The 22,127-nt window shown below is 38.4% G+C and overlaps 1 protein-coding gene across 1 annotated transcript in view; it reads left to right on the top strand.

Moving 5' to 3' along the window:
• LOC307166984 (uncharacterized protein) overlaps positions 1–20,505 on the top strand; it is a 42,929-nt gene extending 22,424 nt beyond the window's left edge. The window contains exons 4-5 of the mRNA XM_079885832.1: positions 18,383–18,411; positions 20,308–20,505. Coding sequence (XP_079741958.1) covers positions 18,383–18,411; positions 20,308–20,409 — 131 coding nt within the window. The 3' untranslated portion in view covers positions 20,410–20,505. The remainder of the gene's footprint in view (positions 1–18,382; positions 18,412–20,307) is intronic.
• The last annotated feature ends 1,622 nt before the right edge of the window (positions 20,506–22,127 follow it).

The raw sequence follows: 22,127 nt of genomic DNA, 5'->3' as shown, positions 1-22,127 counted from the left end.
AAAAGATTGACATATGCATCTCGAACGGCTTGAGGGTGAGTAAATCATGGGTTAAATATCATTTTTGGGCGAACTATCCCTTTAACTTTGGGGGAATCCCTCTGGGGCAGTGAGACAGTAGCTGATGTTTGCCCCTCAACAGCAGCTAATGGAAGCTTATCATCAGTAGGTTTAGGACGAACCATAGCTACCTGCTCTGAAGATTGAGTGTGTGGAGTCCCTACAGTTGTCAGTTGGAGCGCTGCACGTGCCCTCTCACAGCGGCTGGCGATACGCAGGGCGTCCTCAAGATCCTCCTCACCCATCTCATGGACTTTTGACTGAAGATTTGGGTCCAAGCCAGCAACAAAGCGGCGCAATTTTTCACCCTCTAGTGCATTGTGGTCATAGTTGGGAAAGGCTTCTAATACAAGACGAGTGATGTCTGCACTGACTGTACACATCCAAACTTTCACCTGGTCGACGAGGTCGAGCATTCACATGTGTCTGGAAGAATGGCAGGGAGTATATTGGTCCAAAAACGTCCCTGAGTTTCTCCTTTACTGAATCATAGTCCTTCTGGATCGAAGAAGGAAGGCTGTCCTGTCCCAATACAGAAATGCAGCATCTGCTAGGTGAGTAACGTTAGGGAGGACGGAAGCCATCACCGTATGCAGATCTGTATCAGTTGAACTCATAGCCTGCACTGCCACTTAAAAACATCGAGACCAACTTGTGAATGATTCAGTCCCATCTCCTTTAAAAGCAGGTGGAAGATCAATTTTCAGGGCACTGGAGACAGCGCATGTGGCTAGAGAAACAGCACCTGTTGATGTAGCACGTTAGCATCTTGCCGTCGTTGTGTGGGGGGAGACTGCAGCCCAATAGTACCAATAGATATTCATGTTTATACCAGTATTGTGCCTGTTATGTGCTATTCACTTTCACACTGTTGCTAAAAATATTATACATTGCACACTCTTCATATCACAGTCCTGCAAAGATGACAGAATTTACATTTGCTGTCCTGCGGCAATACATAAGAGCAGTTGCGTTTTAGACCAAACATAAGGTGATGCGTGCGGCATGGACCGCATCAGTGAATGGTGAGATATTTTACTAAATAAAATGATCCTGTCAGAAGAATTCGCCTTTAGCTAAGCCACACCCTAGAATGTAGATTGACCAATCACAGCGCAGCCAAGAACGAGCTCCCACAGAGGTCCGACACTTTTTCACAGCGCTCCATTGACTTTAACGCAGGCGTCTCATATTTTTTGGTCTCGGCAGGCTATTACTGTCGTAGTTTTATCAAAAATATGGTTAAACGTTGTGCCTGGGGCATTTGTAACACAGATACGCGTTTCCCAGAGAGGTTGGACAGGGGTGTCTGTTTTTTTACCTTCCCAAAACCGAAGTCAAATCCTGACAAGTGTCGTCTTAAACTGCGTGGACGTCCTCACAGTCAGCTAAACCCCTCAAGGATCAACAAGCACACATTTGTGTGCTCTAAGGTAAATTTTGCTTTTAACCTTACTGTGAAGTTATACTAGTTAGACAGTTTTATGCTGTTTGTTTTAGCTAACTTTGTTATTCAAGATACTTTGTTATTCAAGATACAAACACCTAACATTAACGTTAGGTGTTTGTATCTTGAATAACAAAGTTAGCTAAAATCCAGCCGCTAGTCAAAACATACAATCCTGACTTGCGTGATAACTAAACTATCGCTAAGCTTGCTTGCTAGCACCTTGATTTTTCATTAATTTCATTAAACTGTCTAACTAGTATAACTTCACAGTAAGGTTAAAAGCAAAATTTACCTTAGAGCACACAAAAGTGTGCTTGTTGATCCTTGAGGGGTTTAGCTGACTGTGAGGACGTCCACGCAGTTTAAGACGACACTTGTCAGGATTTGACTTCGGTTTTGGGAAGGGAAAAAAACGGACACCCCCCTCCAACCTCTCTGGGAAACGCATATCTGTGTTACAAATGCCCCAGGCACAACGTTTAACCATATTTTTGATAAAACTACGACAGTAATAGCCTGCCGAGACCAAAAAATATGAGACGCCCGCGTTAAAGTCAATGGAGCGCTGTGAAAAAGTGTCGGACCTCTGTGGGAGCTCGTTCTTGGCTGCGCTGTGATTGGTCAATCTACATTCTAGGGTGTGGCTTAGCTAAAGGCGAATTGCGCGATAACTTCATTATTTATTTTTACATCTGAATCTGAAAACGCTAGTGTGGACGGAGAACGTTTCTAAACGAAAACGCCGTTTTCAAATGTATCCGGATTAATGTAGACGTAACGTTAGCCCAGAGCCCGTCTACGGAGAGCCTGGCCACTCCCTTTTGGTTGTAGTTCCACCAGAGTTCCACTGCCCCGATCGCCATGAGTGCAAAATGAATGGGAGTCTATGGGGCTAGACGGCTAAATTTGTCTCTTTCACCCGATTGCCGTTGAGAAATCTCAGATTTGATTGTAGGTTTTGCAAGTTCAACATGGGTTATAGGTCGAAAGTTGAATGAACGAGTACTTAGTTCCTTTTGATTTCTTACAGGTTGAGTTGTTGTTGCCCATAACACGCTAGCATTCTGCTAATGAACGCTGATTGGTCAGTGAAGGACTGATTACGACCAGAGATACCGCTTGATGGCATCGTGGCATCCAAAGCGAGACCAGAAACAAACAAAACAAAAACTCTTCTAGCATGTGTATTTACCTGTGTCAGCTGTGTTGTCGATGCCTCGAGTGAAAAGAAAGTGCAGAGCGCGAAAGCACCAAAGTGACTGAAGGATTGCCGTAAAGCAGTATCTCTGGTCGTACGATGTGTATGACGTCATTGACACTTTAAAAGACTTTTTAAAGCAAATAAGTGACTCTAAAAAATCTAAAACCCAGCAATGTGTAATTTCTTTGTATCTCCTTTCGAATACAACATTCAAATTACTAGACAAAAAATTATATCCTGAGAAAAGTGGATTTTGATGTGTATAGCGCCATAGACCTCATTCATTCTGCACTCGTCCTGTGAGCGCCCTCATATGGAATCAGAGTGGAACTGCAACCAGTTCAGATGCCGGAAGTTTACTGAGAGTGAAACTTCTCGTCTTATTAGACATTCTCTGGTTAGCCCTAGTTTCAGTCCAGTTCCAACAGGAAGGATATGATCTAGCATGTGGCAAACTTGCCTTTCCTTCCTTAAAGTGTAGGCTACATTAACAATTCGGCTGAAGCTGCCAAGCATAATTAAACTGAAAGAGTACATTTCCCTGAAGTGAATAAAGAGAGTAGGTGTTTACAGAGCTAGAAAGAGTTTAGAAAGTAACTTTTGTCGTTGTAGGAAGCCTATACTGCGGAGACGCGACAGAAGAATCATCCGAACTGCGAAGACAGTCGTCAGATAGTGTGGAAAAATTGTAAATGATGAAAAGCGCTTACAGGTGTTCCTTGACGTTCCTGGCATTTTTGTGTATGTTAAAAGGTAAGCCACTTCTCAAATTCATAGTTAAAATTGCGGTACGTTCAAAAGTAGGCTACTTAAAACTGTAAAAAAATAATAATGTTTTAGTAGTGTAAACATGCCCTTCTCAAACTTTTCTTTTTAATGTTTTTCACCCAAAAATGAAAATTCTGTCAACATTTACTCACCCTCGTGTTGTTTTAGACCTGAATGAGTTTCTTGCTCTGTTGAACACAAAAGAAGATATTTTAAAGAATATGGGTAACCAAACAGTTGTGGGGCACAATTGAACAGTGTTGGGCAAGCTACTTGGAAAATGTAGTGAGCTAAGCTATTAGTTACTCTACATTAAATGAAGCTTCACTACACTGAAGCTACCACCCTGGAAAATGTAGCAAGCTAAGCTACAGGAACATGGCAAAAGTAGTTCACTACATCTAAGCTATTTTTTAAAATTACATTTTTATATTGAACCAACTTCATCAATGCTATCTCAGCGATCAATAAAACTGTAAGTCGAACAGATAGGCAAGCATAATTGTTCAGTTCAATTGTTTATTCAACAACTGTTCCAAACCAATTTGGCAACAAAAACAAACAAACAAAAAACGTGATCCACATAATAACAAATCCAGGTGTCGAGAGTGTGTGTGTATTCATCTGTTTGTGTACGTATGCATATGCACATGTGTTTGCCTGGGTATGCACAATTTAGACTTGGGCACATTTGCAGGACTAAGTTAATTTAAAACTCAACTCAGCTCAAACCACAGTAGCAAAAGAATTAAGACCTGCTCCACACAACATGGCAAAAAAAAAAAAAAAAAAACATGTCCTCTAAATCAGGGGTTCCCAAACTTTTCCATGACAAGGCCCCCCAAATACCACTAGGTTCTGGCCAAGGCCCCCCTTTTGCAGGATGTGTTACTGAACCCATCGACAATACTACGGCAAATGTAGAAATAAATAAAACATCTAGGTGAACATCAGATAATGTGATAATGTTTGATACCAGTCAATCAGAAAGATTATAGAGATGCGCCGATTCCGGTTCCCTTTCAAGGCGGTCACTTCGACATTACGTCACTGATGTATATGGGAACTCCTTCCTTCTCCATTTTCACTGAAATCTTATAGGCTAACCCCAGCTGGAGACAGCTGGCCAATTGACGCGAACATGCAAATGCTGACCGGTCCGCGGGAAGTATAAATAGCATGGGTGCGACAATTACGTCAGACTCTCTTTCTTCACGCTAGAAGTCTTATCTGAAGTCATCGTGGAAGTTGCAATAGAGGTTACTCACCATGTTTCCTCCCCGCATCCGATGGCTGCTAACTTACATGCCAGATATGTACGGGTCCTATTGACTCACTCTACCCTAACAAGGATCAACCGAGGCCGGACTCACGGACGACAGGCATGTGCCGGACAGTGCACGCCCTCAGGGGAATAAACCCGGGCATCAGCGGGGATGAGGCCCACTGCCGCCAGCAGGCCGCTGGTGGGCCCTCTCCCACCCTAGGACGAGTTGACGCTGCCCGTCGCCACTCCGGTCCTTTTCGCGAGCTCTTTAGAAGGACTCGACGCAATAGGCTCTGTTGAAAAGGATACTTTAGCCCGGTATCTCAGCCAGGCTACTTCAAAAAAGACTCCATCTTCCACGACGTCCTATGGTAGTCGTGCGCAAGACGCACGTTTAGAGAGACGAGGCAAAAGCCATGGCTCCGTGTCTAAAAGGGAAGTGCGGATGCTATGAGTCTCTAGACGCCCCGCTCTGACAATGGAAAGTGCACAGCCGCAATCCGGTGAGTGTTTACCCCCCTTCTAGTCAGTCTTGACTACGGGGTTGCGCAGTCGTTACCGCTTATGTTGTTGACGCTGGGCCTACGTAACATTACATATTGATGTGCTTACAGCTTATGTTGTCAGGCTGCCCTGTATCCTTCAGTGCAACTGGCCATGCTGATTTAACTACGTATTCACAGTTGATGTCGCTACGCCACTGACGCTGTGTTTATGTACACGCTGCACACTGATATGTGCTATGATTTGTGCCGTTATATATTGCCCTTGTAAGGCCCGATATATTGGTCCAATTGCCGGTTCGCCAATACACGGGGAAGGTTATCACTTGTTCTGTCCTCACTCATGCAAAGTATTGGTTGGTTAAATTTGTAATACATTGATCATATGTATTTACTCGTTAATTCATCTGACTCCATAAATGAAAGGTTTTTAATAATATAATAATATCTATGAATGTTTGACTATTCCTTTAACCATTAAATGAACAATGTCAAAATCCGTTAGAAAAATCACATGTAACAATTTAATATTTCAGATATCAGAGATCAATTCCACAATCAATTCAAATATCTAGAGCATGGTTATACATTGGTTACACCAAATAATCTTACCCAGCTTGTATCTGAGAGAGAGAGAGAGAGAGAGAGAGAGAGAGAGAGAGAGAGAGAGAGAGAGAGAGAGAGAGAGAGAGAGAGAGAGAGAGAGAGAGAGAGAGAGAGAGAGAGAGAGAGAGAGAGAGAGAGAGAGAGACCACCTATTCCATTCCTGTCCAGTAAAGAAGAGGCCAGAGAGCTGGAGCACACCTTCCTTTATCCTCTCTTGACCAGGTGACCTGGGGGATGGGGGAGACCACCCTCAAATGGCTTCTATTCAACGATAGGGGGGTTGCCTTATCTGGCCTTATCTCTAAACCAGTTTTCTCTAAACTTCTCTAAACCTTATTTCCTTTTATTTTATCTATCTGGATATGAGATATCTGTACCACTCACTTTGAGACATTTCAAATGACACCAAAAACATAACAGTCAATGTTAAATATTCACATTAAACCATGTTCTTGTGGGAGTTCCTGGTTGTTTTCCGAGAGGAAGTGAGGCCGCATGGGGGAGGTCCATAGATCGGGCCTCGACCAGTATTTTCAGTCTTACAGATTTCCCTCCTTGATCCCATGGGTCACATTCTGATGAACACTTACGGGGTCACAGTAAGACGTTTGTTATAATCCTTGAAGATGTAGCACAAAAATTGTCTTTGCAACGTCGGCATCTGTAGAAGCTCAGTGGGCTGTGTTCACCTGCAGAACACCTGTTCCCACCAGGTGTATAGCTTGAGTCCAGCAGGTGGATGAATGCGTTCAGGTTCTCTTCCTGTACTCCTGTGACGTGAGCAAAGTTCATAGAGTCAATCTGGACCTTTTGTGACTTGTTCAGTTGACGTGTCATTCCTTCATGGAGAAACTTCCGCTTCCCTGGCACCTTCTCCACGATGATGATCTGACCCTTCTTGACCAACACTGTCACCTCCAGCGGTACGGTGGTCTGGGCAGACCTCAGTGGATGAAGGGGTTCTCCTTTGATCCACACTGCTTTGTGTGAGACACCTGAAAAGCATATTAAATGTCCGCTTCACGATTGAGCACATATGAACTTACAGTCATAAGGAAATGCATAGGAACGCATAATGCAATAAAGCAAAATCATGTCAATAAAGCATACCATGTTCATGTTAGCAAATGTGAGTGGTCCATTTGGTCTCATTAATTACCTGATTTTTAATTACCACGCCAATAGTACTCCTATAGAGGGTCAAGGAAGGACAAAGGAAGATCCTATAGGATCAAGTCCTTACAAGCCTTACAAGCCCTTACCCTGTTTCTAGAAACATTTAAATAAATGGCATTCTAACAAAACAACCAGTGCTGGGTTAAAACAACATTTCATGAAGAGTGTCAGCAAAATTTTGGTGTAACCAAACATAGAGATTCAGTTGAATTGATGTCCAAATACACTGTTGCAAGTAAAATGGACAAAATACAAATAAGCAGAAATCAAAATAAGTTTCAGAAATGTTTGTCTGAATTACTCAAAGGAAATCAAAATAAGTTTCAGAAATTAAAATCAAAATAAGTTTCAGAAATGTTTTTCTGAACTACAAGGAAATGCAAAAATCAAAATAAGTTTCAGAAATTAAAATAAAAATAAGTTTCAGAAATGCAGAAAGCAAAATAAGTTTCAGAAATGCAGTAAGAGGTTGGTGTAAACCAAATAATCAAATAAATGGTATGATCAATGGTTTTGTGTGTTTGTGTGAGTGTTTTTTAGAATGTCAGAGTGTGTTTTTGTCTGTGTGAGAGAGTGTGTGTGTGTGTGTGTGTGTGTGTGTGTGTGTGTGTGTGTGTGTGTGTGTGTGTGTTTATCTGTTTCTGTGACAGTGTGTGTGTGTGTGTGTGTGTGTGTGTGTGTGTGTGTGTGTGTGTGTTGATCTGGCTAAGTCACAGTCGATGACAGAGTTGAATTGTAAATTTTGTAATTATCCACTGTGAGAGGTTCAACCAGGCGCTCAGGTAGAGTCAGAAGAGTTTTAGATAGGTGCTCTTGGGGTAGGGAAAAAAATCCAAAGGAAAACAAAAGCAGGTCCCAGGCACTCAGTACTGAGTACTGAGTGCCTGGGACCTGCTTTTGTTTTCCTTTGTAATTATCCATTTTAATTATGTTTCTGTTATTGGTAGGTAGGTTGAGAAATCAGGTGCCTTCTGACCTTCCAACTCCCACCAACAATCACAGAGTTTGAAATTGAATGGCAGGTCTGCCTTAGAATTTGCCTTGATTTGTGACTGTAGCCATTCAGTTGTCCATGTGTGTTACATTAGTTGGCAGTTTGTTGTGAATAGCGTATGCTATTCTCTGTGTCTCTGTTAGACCACGATCATGAGATCAGCTTTACCATCCCATGTGTGTGAAGCTATCTGTTAGGCTGAACACTTGGATAGACTCTATCTACTCCAGGTGATGATTTTATGAGGGTATAGTGATGGAGGGGTGTGTTCGGTGTTCATGTCTAGGAGATGGGTGGAATCTAATCTATAACAATTGTGTTGCAAATTTCGATCCAGTTCTAAACTGGGGGGCCATATTTATGCAGTAATGTAATAGTGTGACGTGTGAAAAGGCCTTTTGTAATATCTTTTCACCCATCTCCCGAGTCTCAGGTTATGTTCTAACAATTCCGCTGTCCTGGATTTGCTCCAGGTGGGCTCCTGCCCCTCCTGGCATCTGTCTTCCAAGGAATTTGCAGAAGTAAGCCTGAGACAGAAAACAGAGGAGAGCGAACCACAGATAATTCCAATATTTCAAAAGCATTAAATTCAGACGTGTGGAATTCTTTTACTTGTTCCATTATCATGTCAGTTGCAATTTTAATTCCAGATGTCACATGAAACCGAGTTTCATTGACCAAGTCTGAATTATTGCTGTTGTTTCAGTGTGTTGTGTTCGTGCAGATATTTTTCGACCTGCAAAAAACTGTTCTGTCTACTGTTTAGCTTTTTCACACCCTCCTCGTAAATTTACTTAATTTCACCTTCCTCGTAAATTTACTTCTCTGATTAAATTACATTTTAGTTGTTGCACAATTTGGTTTGCTATTACCTGTGCCACAATTCTAGCCGTGTTTTCTAACGGTGAAAAATAAAGGCATACCCCTCCCCCCTTTTTTTTTTTGGCACTGGGTAGCACACAAATGAAATTCTGTTTCAGAAATTCAGTTTTAATGACAAAAGTCACACTTCTCCAATTATTGTCCTGCTCTGCGAGTGTAATATAATGTTTATTATAATTCAAGTTATAATATAATTATATTCTTTAACAATACAAGTCAAATTATATTGGTTTCGGTCTCTGAAGAGTCTCTGGAACGGCTTATTTGTTAAAGTGTTCGTTTTTCAAAAGACGATTTATTTTAGATTTGGCCCTGTAGTCGCAGCCGTACTGGCCAGTGCATTGTATGTGCAACACAGGTCAGGCTGAAAGCCAATGAGGGACTCTGTCGTTGTTAACACTCAATGAACCGCCAGCACATGCTAAACACATGGTCAAGTCTCTGCTATTTATCATGTCAATACATTTGAATATAAAAGGGCTTTTTGGCTCAGGGCTGATAAGATGTACATTCGCTGTTTTTCTTTTTTCCTTTGCTAGGTTTCAAATACCTTTTCTTCTCATTTAGTCTTTTTAAATGGCCATTATAACGTTTGATTCTTCTATTTACTCTTACTTTATATTTTTCCGTCTATAGATAAGGAAACTATATCGCTTTGCAGTCCTTCTCCTAAGGATGCACGACACAAGTGGTCAGTCCCGAAGATCAGAAGCTGAGTCAATGGTTAAATATCTAGGATTTTGCTGTAATTCCCACGCGCAACAATCAAAGATATATTCAGTAGCCCCCTTGGAAGCCCTTCAGGAACTTAATTTAACCGTTTTACTTTAGTAGGTTTTGGCCACCATTAAAGATGCCAGTAGATCAACTTTACTTCTCTTTAATAGCTTTGGATTAGCCAGGCCCGTGATTGTTCACGCACAACATTAGAGTAACATTAAATTAGAACAGAAGTCATCGGAAGCGTTCAAGCTAGGTTGATCAACCAGCATCTTGCTGATCCTATAGTCGAACTAACCCATCCTCTCATCCAAGTAGTCTGCACACTTCCTGATATCAGTTATTAGCCATCGCTAATCTCTGACGCAACCTGACGTAATCTTATTTGGGAAAAACAAGTCTCAAGAGTCGTTCAGAATAAAATCAAACGTAAGAATTTATGATTTTTGTTCAAAATTCTGAGTTGCTACGTTTTTCTGACGTATCTCTGGAACGTTGAATATGAAAAGGTTTTTGTTTCAGGATTAATGAGATGCGTTCGCTGTTTCTGATTTTCAAATTCATTGTGAATCACATTATAGCCACCAAATTCAGCACAGACACACGCGTTTAATTCAGTTTACACAGGACACATGGCCTAGAATACAACATCTACAACCTTTACCTAAGTGTTCCAAATACACCAACAGCAAAGCAATAGAATACAACATCTATATCACCTTTGCTTAAGTGTTTCAACTACACTTACAGTAAAGTAATTCTGTGTTTAAAGAATAAACTTTAAATTAGCCTATGGCATGCTGTAGCACAACTGACCAAATTGCGTTCTATGTGCACGATGTGTTAAGCACAATTTCAATTTTGAAAATGCAGACAGGTTCAATGAATTTAGATATTAAACTATTAAGCTATTTGCTATTGGGCTGCTACCCGACTAGCAAATGACGCTAATAGCTGAAGGCCTTGAGAGACCAAAGTTGTTAGGTAAGAGTTTTAGATGCATTTGAGCTTTGGCTACTTGCAGAGTGCTGGTTCGTGTCATTAGATTGTGATTGTCTGCGTTTTATGAAATAGGGTGGAGGTCTGCCTCTGCCCAGTGACCAACAATTTTCCTCTGTATGGCCTGTTTTGTGACAGGAATTACAGAATCTGTTCAGTTTGCCACAGTGTGGCTTTCTGAATTCTCCTGCAGATGGAGGATCTTCATGACATTCTAACACAGCTACTTCACCATGCATTTGTTTCCGTGACTCAATTCTTGTTGCCCAGCTAACAATACCTTTGAATGTATTTTGTGCTGGAGAAGCACCACACATGAGTGATTGCTGTACACGCGGCCCTGCATTTGTAAGCAGGAATTCAAGGAGAATTACATTGTTGTGGTTAACGCCTTCAATTCCAGAATACTCCTCAAAAAGTTCAAACATATTTTCTGCATATGTCTCAAACGATTCGTCAGTACTCTGTTTCCGATTGAAAATCAATTCCCATCCAACAGGACTACAACCACGCAGCTCGCGAAGGCATTGTTTTAGTCTATTCAAGATTTCGCTCTCAGGCTCATTTTGATGCATTGACTGCACAATGGTGCCTGTCATCAAAACCTGTGGTATCTTATGGATCAGAACATCTGGAATTGAGCTGATAACAATTTGCCAAATATCTTTTGGTTCAAGCTGAAATGCATGTTTTAGACTAACAATGTGTCTCCACCATGGTTCGAATGGCCCTTTCAAAGGGAATGGTCCGATCTCTGCTTTAAACAAGCTACATTCAGTTACTGTTAAAGGGTTAGTTCACCCAAAAATGAATCAATCCATCCTAAATCCACCCTAAATCACTTGGATTTGACATAATCCACTGGAAATAATGTATCAGAGTTAATGAAGCAACACACGGTGATCTGTATTGTGGATTATTTTTGAAAAACAGTTGGATATTGGAACCTATATTGTAAGTGAAGCAAAGGACCATAGGCCTACAGGCCTATTAAGCACATTGTGATCGTGATCTCAGCAGTATAACAAATCTACCCAGATATTTTGGATCTTTGAGAATATATCTGTGCACAAAAGTCAATGGCAACAAGAAAAGCAGCCGAGATGGAAGAAATAAAGGCATCCTTAAAGTTTATGGCAGATGAGATCAGCAAAGTTGCTACTCAACAACAAAGCATCCTGGCCCTCATGGAGGAGATATACGTAACCTAAGAGAAATAGTAAATCTGAGAGACAAAAAGATTGACGAACTTGAACAAAGGATTGACGTATTGGAACAACAAACTTGGAGTAAAGATGTCATCATTACTGGACTAGAGACAAAGCATCGCAGCTATGCTAGAGTGGCAGCTGGAGCAAATGAAGGTGAGGATGCTCCTCCAGAAGAATTGCAGACACTGGAACAACAGGTTTTGCTGTATCTAAGCACCAAACATATCGATCTGGATGATAGTAATATCTCTAGCTGCTATGCAATCCCAAACAAGAATCGTAAAGAGAAGCCATCCATAGTTGTACAGTTCGTTTCACAAAAGCACAAGATTGCGCTACTGCGACAGACCAGAGCAAACAGACAGACTGAGATAGCAAAATGGAGCCGTATACTCAGGAAGCAAGACAAAATACAAGCAACATGGACAAGGAATGGGAAGGTGTACATCCGACCAAATGGAGAAGATCAAAACAGGCCAACTATAATAAGAAAACTGCAAGAATTGGACAGCTACAAGTGATGGTCCACTTCAGCAGGATAAAAGACCTTGTATTGTTATGGATGAACATGTGAAGAAATTGGGGAATATAACCATATGTCTGACCGGGATGAACTTAAGAGGTATGATTTTGATAATGAAATTGATCCGGATATGTATTATTATAACAATCTTGACATAAATTGTAAGTATTACACAGTACAAGAATTTAACAAGAGTGTGGAAATGTATGGTGCTCTGTCCGTCATACATTTCAATAGCAGAAGTCTATGTAAAAATTACTCCGCTATCAAAGAATTTCTTAAGTCTTTCAAAAAATGTACTATAATAGCAATATCAGAGACTTGGCTTGATGATGGTAAAGTGGGTGACGTGGGTCTTGAGGGATATGAGTTGTATACCACCAATAGGAACAACAAAAAGGGCGGAGGAGTTGCTTTGTATATAGATCAATCATTAAGAAGTAAAATTGTAAAAAATGTTTCATACAGCATAGACAATGTTCTGGACTTTGTAACAGTGGAAATTGAAGTAGAACACTTCAGAAACATAATTATTAGCTGTGTGTACAGACCACCAGGAACAAGTCTGTCAACATTTAATGAAAAAATTGCAGATTTGCTTAACAACATGACCACTGACAAAGTAGCCTACAAATTTTGTGTGGAGACTTCAACATTGATATACTTAATCAACGTGTCTTCAAAGGTACTTCTGAGTTTATAAATATAATGTACAGCAATCATTTATGTCCACTCATTGATAAGCCAAGCAGAATTACAACAGAAACAGCAACACTAATAGATCATATTTTTACTAACAGATTTGAGGAAAAAGTTGTTGGGGGGCTTATTTATTAGGGATGTTAGTGATCATTTGCCAGTGTTTGCAATATTTCCACATTTTTTACATGAAAAAAGAAATCCCAGACCATTAATAAATTTATAAGAAGCTGTACGGCAAAAAATATCGAAGAATTCCAAAAGGAACTTAGTAATCAAAACTGGTGTGATGTTTACGCAGAAAGTGATGCAAATGTGGCATATGATACTTTCCTGTATAGATTTATTGAGTTGTATAATATCAATTGCCCCATGAAGATGATTCATAACCAAGAGAATAAATCAGTAAAAAAGCCATGGATAACTAAAGGCATTGAAAATGCATGCAAAAAGAAGAATACACTATATGCGAAATTTGTTAAAAACTGGACTCAGAAGAAAAATACAAAAAATATAAAAATAAATTGGTAAGTATTATCCGAAATAGTAAAAAGCAATATTTTTACACCCTCTTAGAACAACAAAAGCAAAATATGCAAGGAACTTGGAAAGTACTAAACAAAATTATTAAAAAAACAAATAACAAATGAGAGTGTCCAAGTTATTTCATAAATGACAATGAAGTCCTTATTAGAAATCCAAAGGAGATGATTCAATGATTATTTTGTTAATGTTACTGATTCAAAAAGTAAAAATATAAAGAGTTGTGAATATATCAGTAGGAACTCTTCCTCCATGTATGTGTCTGACATTACCAAAAATGAAGATTGTGAATGGTTTTAAAAATAAAAGGTCAACCGATTGGACAGATATTGATATGAAACTAGTTAAAAATATAATCCATTTAATATTAGAACCCTTGACTTATATCTTCAATTTGTCTTTTAATTCTGGCGTGTTTCCAGATCAGATGAAAACTGCAAAAATTATTCCAATTTATAAGAGTGGTGATAGTCATGTATACTCAAATTATAGACCAATTTCATTATTATCCCAATTTTCAAAAATACTGGAAAAACTTTTTCTTAAGAGGCTTGATAGTTTCATAGAAAAATGCATGATATTAAGTGACGATCAATATGGATTCAGGAGCGGTCGATCGACTTCAATGGCAGTTATTAAATTAGTTGATTATATAGCTTCTGCATTAGACAAAAAGCATCTTACTTTGGGTGTTTTTGTCGACCTCAAAAAAGCCTTCGATACCATAGATCATAAATTGTTAATGAATAAACTAGAGCAGTATGGTTTTAGAGGCCGTGCTTATTCATGGTTAGAAAGCTATCTTGACAATATATACCAGTATGTACATTTTAATAATCATCAATCAGAAATGCGTAAAGTAACTTGTGGGGTGCCCCAGGGTTCTTTGATTGGACCTAAGTTGTTTATTTTATATATTAATGACATCTGTAAGGTATCCGATTTGTTAAAATGTGTTCTGTTTGCTGATGACACAACACTGTATGTATCTGGGGATAATCTTCACCAACTAATTACTGATGTGACTAGAGAACTATCCAGAATCAAGCAATGGTTTGACCGATATAAACTATCTTTTAATCTAAGTAAAACCAAATATATTATATTCAGTAATCGACAAATTAAAACCAGCATAATCTTAAAGATTGATGATGTGGTACTAGAAAGGGTGTATGAAAACAAATTTCTTGGAATAATATTAGACCATAAATTATCCTGGAAACCTCACATCGCTCATGTTCAATCAAAACTGTCCAAAACAATAGCTATATTACATAAAACCAAGTATTTTCTAAATACGCCCTCTCTGTATATTCTGTATTGTTCTCTTATTGTTCCATACTTTTCTTACTGTGTTGAAATATGGGGGCATGCTTACACCACAAACACAAAACCTATTTTTATTTTACAAAAAAAAGCCATAAGGATAGTCAATCATTCACCGTATAATGAACCGACAAACTCAATATTATGCAAATTCAAAGCACTAAAATTTCCCGATCTAGTCAGTCTGAATACTGTTGTCTTTATGTTTAAAGTCAATAGGAAAATATTGCCTGAAAATATACTATGTTTGTCCGAAAATAGGGAACAGAAATATAACCTAAGAGGAGAGAACATGTTTAAAAAACAAATGGTCAGAACAAACTTTAAAATGAACACCATTTCGGTAAAAGGGGTCGACTTGTGGAATGGTCTCACCGATGATCTTAAGAGGAGCAATTCCATTCATTATTTTAAAAAACAGCTTAAAATCTTAATTTTTGACAAATATATGGATGCTTAAGAAAAATTGTCTAAGATAAGTTTATGTATAATTGTTGTGCATAAATTGAAACAACACGAGCAATGAATATGTATATATGTATATATATGTGTGTATGTATGTATATGTTTATGCATGTATATTGTTTGTGTTTAAATTTTGATGGGTAGATGTTGTTTTGTAAATAGGGTAGGCATAATAAGCCACGGCTTCAGCCTACACCTTTTCGGTTACTATTTTTGTTTGTAATGAATTTTCTGTACATATATTCTGTCCTATGTTTTTAGTAACCGAATAAACCTTCATTCATTCAAATGCAATATAGAGTTTGTCAAGATTAGTTTAGGTTTAGTAGGATATTAATGTTTTCAATGTGGCTTTTGGGCCTACCAGTCAGCGACACAAAAGGGTTAAGGGTTTTGGACGCAGCATGGCTTTAGCATTTAGCATTAGCTTTGAGCGTTTTGAAAGCAACATGGACAATAGCATTTAGCATTAGCCTTGGGCGCAGCATGGCTTTAGCATTTAGCATTAACCTTGGGCTAAACCTTGACATGGCTTAGCATTGACAATAGCATTTAGCATTAGCCTTGAGCGTTTTGAAAATAGCATGCCAATAGCATTTAGCATTATCCTTGATATTTGAGTTTTAGCCTGTAAATCATATCATCCTGTTTTCCCAAAATTTTCTTTTCATAAACAATGCATCGATCTGCCTTTTTATTTATAAAATCACGTGTTTTCCGATCGTTTACAAACTTAGATTTTTCTTTCTGTTGTTTGCTCATTCTCATCATGTTTTGCTAGTGTTTAAAACAAAGCCAATACAACAATGGAGAAAACATGCAGCTAATTTTAAAACTTTTAGGCTTTACTTTTTCAGCTCTTCATCGAGTTATTAATTATTTGGAAGATGTTATTCTCACTTTAGGTTTCGTTTCCTGTTGCTTAGGCAAAACTAGGAGATCTTTAAAATCTAATACACAAGGTTTTTCATTCTTCATCTGGCTGCCGCATTACGTTTCTAAACAAGGGTTTTAATTCCGACCTGTAAACAATGCAAACATTTCTTCAACACTTCTATAAAGGGCAGAAAAAGTTTACTTACCATAGCGGCAGAAGAAAGAGAAGATGTTCAAACCTCGTGCTGATTTTAGAATCCCAAATACTTTCTGGAAAGGACGTTTCTCGTGAAACTGTTTTGATCTGTTTTGAGATCACGTCGAGGTCACCATTTTGTAAGGCCCGATATATTGGTCCAATTGCCGGTTCGCCAATACACGGGGAAGGTTATCACGTGTTCTGTCCTCACTCATGCAAAGTATTGGTTGGTTAAATTTGTAATACATTGATCATATGTATTTACTCGTTAATTAATCTGACTCCATTAATGAAAGGTTTTAATAATATCTATGCCTCACTAAAAGTGAGTGAATGTTTGACTATTCCTTTAACCATTAAATGAACAATGTCAAAATTAGTTAGAATAATCACATGTAACAATTTAATATTTCAGATATCAGAGATCAATTCCACAATCAATTCAAATATCTAGAGCATGGTTATACATTGGTTACACCAAATAATCTTACCCAGCTTGTATCTGAGAGAGAGAGAGAGAGAGAGAGAGAGAGAGAGAGAGAGAGAGAGAGAGAGAGAGAGACCACCTATTCCATTCCTGTCCAGTAAAGAAGAGGCCAGAGAGCTGGAGCACACCTTCCTTTATCCTCTCTTGACCAGGTGACCTGGGGGATGGGGGAGACCACCCTCAAATGGCTTCTATTCAACGAAAGGGGGGTTGCCTTATCTGGCCTTATCTCTAAACCAGTTTTCTCTAAACTTCTCTAAACCTTATTTCCTTTTATTTTATCTATCTGGCAGGGGCGTAGCAGCCATTATAAAAGTGGGGGGGACAAAAGCTGTATGTGACCATAGGATGTGACCCAAAGGTGATGTTCATATTTACCCATAAATGGAAACATAAATTTACAACTGCGGTTTCTTTGCGAGGACACCGCCGTCACCACCTGGAAATACTCTTAAAGTCAATGGTGACAACTATTTGGCTACAAACATTCTTCGCAATATCTCACAAGGGTGAGTTAATGATGACAGAATTCATTAATTTTCATTTTTTTTAAACTATCCCATTAATAGCAGCCTTCAACCGGAACACAGTAAAAGTGCTTTTGTGTAACTATAATCTCAACTCGCTTGTTATACTCTGATTTCAGCATGTGAACTGTGCTTATCTGTTCGAGCAAGTCGTGCTTCCAAGTTTGTTCCAGAGGGAAGCAGTCTCGAGATGAGCTGTGAAGTGCAACACTGTGGGTTTAGCTGGACTGGAGGATGGGTTTTCCAGGAAATTCAGAACACAGGATTTACTCTCCTCACTCCCTCCGAAAGAATCGAGCTGTCTAATTACAACTCAACAGCCATGAGCACACATCTGTTAGTCCACATTCACAACATCAAGCAGTCAGATGCTGGACCATACAAGTGCATGATAACCTGGCCTTGGGATAATTCTGCCAGCAGTGGGCATATGACATATGTTAATGTGACTGCAGGTATGTGTATTCTGGACATGCTATTGTTTTGAAATTCGCATACAGGATATTGCTAAAAAATAAAACGAGAAAGTATGAATGGGATCATCAACCTTTGAATCAAATCCATTTAATGTCTTTATTTCTGGACAACATCAGTAGACTCATCGGGAAGAAACCTCTCTCATAGAGTTCTGCTGTGCCTTAGTGCCTTGATGTGCTTTCCTCTTGTTCTGGGATTAGTCTGACCCGGGATCATCCACCACCACCCCCTGTCCCGCCTCGTTCCTACACTTCTTGTAAGAGCCAACTCTCTATTCTGCAGATGTGTCATATCAACTCATCTATCTATCTATCTATCTATCTATCTATCTATCTATCTATCTATCTATCTATCTATCTATCTATCTGTGTGTGCGTGTATTGTTGTTTATCTGCCTAGTGTTTATTTTTATTTTGTTTCTAGTTGCAGCTAGAGTGAAACCAAAAATGGAAGTAAGTACCTCAGTTTCCTGTTCTTTCTGGTTTGGACATCATTTTTTTTTATTTTATTTAATAATGTTCTCTGAGGTCCAATGTTATCAAGATTTTTACATTAAAAAACATTTTTATTAAAATAATTTTCAACGTCCCTGCCATTACATCTCGAAAACTTCCGATGTTGAAAAATATTTTGTTAATAGTTTAAACATTTTTCAACAATGTGAAACATTCATGCTTATTATATGCTTTTATAAGTCTTGGTTGTGGCAAATAAAGTGTAGTGTCGTGTTTTTAAATAAAATGAAAAGGATAGAATAGCATATCACAACTATTCAGTTTGACTGCGGCGCTACAGTATAAATACACAAAAGATCTCATATCAAAAGATCTGTATCAGACAAAGCAATAGTGACACACGGTAAAAACACTGCAACACACACTTGTGTTTTTCGACATTACTGTCGGATCCAATGTAGTTGGCACTGCATCATCAGTTATTTTCAGTCTCTCTGAAAAGCCTGCAACTGTGTCTTGTTTAAAAATGAATCCACAGTAAAATGAAGTGAACAATTGAATAGTCTTACTGACACCATTTGACGTCCTTTCTTAAAGGGATAGTTGACCCAAAAATGAAAATTAGCCCATGATTGACTCACCCTGAAGCCATCCTAGGGGTACAGTATATGACATTCTTCTTTCAGATGAATACAATCTGAGTTATATTAAAAAATGTCCTGGCTCTTCCAAGCCTTATAATGGGAGTGAATGGGTGTCTGTCTTTGGAAGTCCATCAAAGCGCATCTATTCATGATAAAAGTGCTCGACACAGGCTCTTCGGGGGTTAATAAAGGCCTTCTGAAGTGAAGCAATGCGTTCGTGTAAGAAAAATATACATATTTAAAACTTTATCGACTAAAATAACTAGCTTCTAGCAGACGGCCGTATGCATCGATTTACGCCATCATGGGCGAATTTTCAGTTTTGGGTGAACTATCCCTTTAACGTTAGGATCTAGGGCTGCACAATATGTCGAAATTATTGAAATATCGCAAATGTATATATCGCGATATGATTATCGTAACGGCTTGCAATAACTGGGGTCATGAACAAAAGACAAAGAGAAAATCTTTGCTCTAGGTTGAATAACTTTTGTAGCTTTAATAAGAATCAGTATAGATATTTAATTCATAGTGAAAACTAAGCCGTGTTTTATTTTTACATTTGATTATTCAGTTTTTGTTGTTAAATAAACCTAATGTAGGATAACCTGAACCCCTAAATCCCGTGGTTTACACTGATGTAAAAATAACACTTACTACTTATGCTACAGTAAAACACTGCTGTTCACTTTCAGAAGTTGTAGGGATGTTTTCTTGTCACAAAAAGAATGTGAAACACGTATGTAGGTTATATAATAGATCATTTAAGTTAATTTTACACACTTTAAGCATTTTCGTATCGCATTATTTAATGAGTTATCGCATATCGCATTTTTCTTCAATATCGTGCAGCCCTATTAGGATCACAAGGTTGGTAATGAGACATGTCTATGGTTTTATTGCTGGAGTAATCCTGTTTTTGGGTCCGTCTCGTATTTATTAGCACATGACATGTTTGAATCGGTGGGCGGGGCTAAAGAGGCAATGACGTAGAAGTAGGCGTTGATCTTCTTCTGTAGAGGCGGTCTTTCGTCGCATTATAATGTCATAATGAGACAAAATCCGAAATGAGTCGTTTTCTGAGCTTGGTTTCAATAAAAGCTGGTTTTGGACTGGAAGTTTTCAGTTCTGAAACTTACAGGATATTTTTATAGTACAATGACCTCTTATATTTTAAAAGATCAAGGGAAATTAGATTCTCTATTCATGACCTTTGAATATGATTGATTTCTTGTCATTATTTATGCAGTTGGTGTATGCAGAAGTTGCATTGAAAAATTCAAGGCGGCAGAATGATTGTCCAAAACAAGTGCCTGAGCCAACTGTTTACTCCTCTGTGCATTTCTCCTGAACAGAAAGACATCTTGCATTTCTATCTAGCATGTGGCTGCGGGTATTTTTGAATACCAGAACAAACATGACTGTAAACATAGTGGCTGTACAGTTGCAATGTTAGACACAACAAGATTGAGAATATATCACACTTGTGATCCTTTGAAATGTGAATGCTAGCAATGTTACACTTTGATTTAATATAGTTGTGATGCCGTATCTGATGGTGTTGATGCCTGTAAGATGTGCTTTGTGTATATGGATTGTGTGATTGTACCTGAAATAAAAGGAGGCATATTTGAGCATGGCATTGGAGACATTTTTCAAATGATTTAGACAACAGACCGCTATTTGACACAAAATACATTTTATTTTATAATAAATTCTTAATGGCACATGCCATAACCAAATATACATATACATCATCTTTTAAATTATCTTTTAAATAGTTTTTGACTCTGTATTTTTTTTTTTTTTTTTTACGTAACATCAACTTTTAAAAGCAATAAATTATGGCAGTACAAACATATATGCCATCACATTTTATGTGAATGTTCTTACTATTGTACAAGAATATTTAACTCGCTCTCTGCAGTCTAATGCCCTCACCAATAAGTACCGCTGAAAACTAACAACTGATTCATGAGGAATGAGAAGAGACATATTTGTAAATAACACAATTTCCAAAAAAAAAAAAAAAAATTCCTTCAAAACATTATTCTGCCAGCCATGGTTGAATAACGGTGCATTTACATTACACCATTACATTACATTACATTGAATAACGTTATTACATCCACAAGTCCACAAACCATGTTGATGTGTCTCTGCTTTCTGGCCTGGTTTCACAGACAGTGCTTAGATTAAGCCAGGATTAAGCCTTGCTTTCACACTGCAAGCGGATGCGGACTGTATTTCACAGTCAACATACGGCTTTTTGCCCAGGGCAAAGCAAGGAAAACTACACCTTACCTCAACAAGGCCATCATGGATGGCACTCCTTTTCATTTAAAATGCAGCATACGTACAGCAAACAGAGTATGTGTGAAACAGGCATTAGTTCAATTAGGGCATTTAAGTAGCTTTTTTAAACGTTAAACATTACTGGTGTGCATTCAGACATAAAACAATAGCACTGAAATATTTTAAGATATGCAAGTGCAAGTTATTTCAGCATGCATTTTAGTCTGGGACTAGCTTAATCCTTCTCTGTGAAACCAGGGGTAAGTGAATAATTTAAATATATATAAATATATATATATTTGGAAAGTAATATTTTTTTACTCAATTGTGCTAATATACCTGTTCAATAAAGCTGCCAACCCAGTGTTGAACAAATTTACTGTAGTCTTTATTCAAAAAACTAAATGTATACTGAATAGTTTTTGCGTTAAAATATAATAAAATGTGTCTGTCAACCACACAATGGCATGTTTTTTTTTTTGTGTTAAAACTTTTACCTTTCTACCAACAATAATCCCTGGTAAATCTTCCTCTTTGGTTTCCCTCAGGAAAGAATTCGACTTCTTCTCACATCACTCGAAAATAACTGAACCAACTCATTTCTCAGCAGTGCAGGGTTCTCTAAAGTGAAGAGTATTTTAAGGCTTACACTGATGGGCGATGCGTTACAAGACTCAAAATGACCCGTAATCTCTGCAACAGACAGGGTATAGTAGCTGTACAGGAGCTGATAATGCAGTTTTGTAGTCCTTCTCTCTTGTAACATTTAATGAC

Source organism: Squalius cephalus (assembly GCF_949319135.1).
Source record: "Squalius cephalus genome assembly, chromosome: 11".
In the NCBI taxonomy this organism is placed as follows: domain Eukaryota; kingdom Metazoa; phylum Chordata; class Actinopteri; order Cypriniformes; family Leuciscidae; genus Squalius; species Squalius cephalus.
The sequence above is the reverse complement of the archived record's forward strand: the minus strand, read 5'-3'. Positions and strand labels throughout refer to the sequence as shown.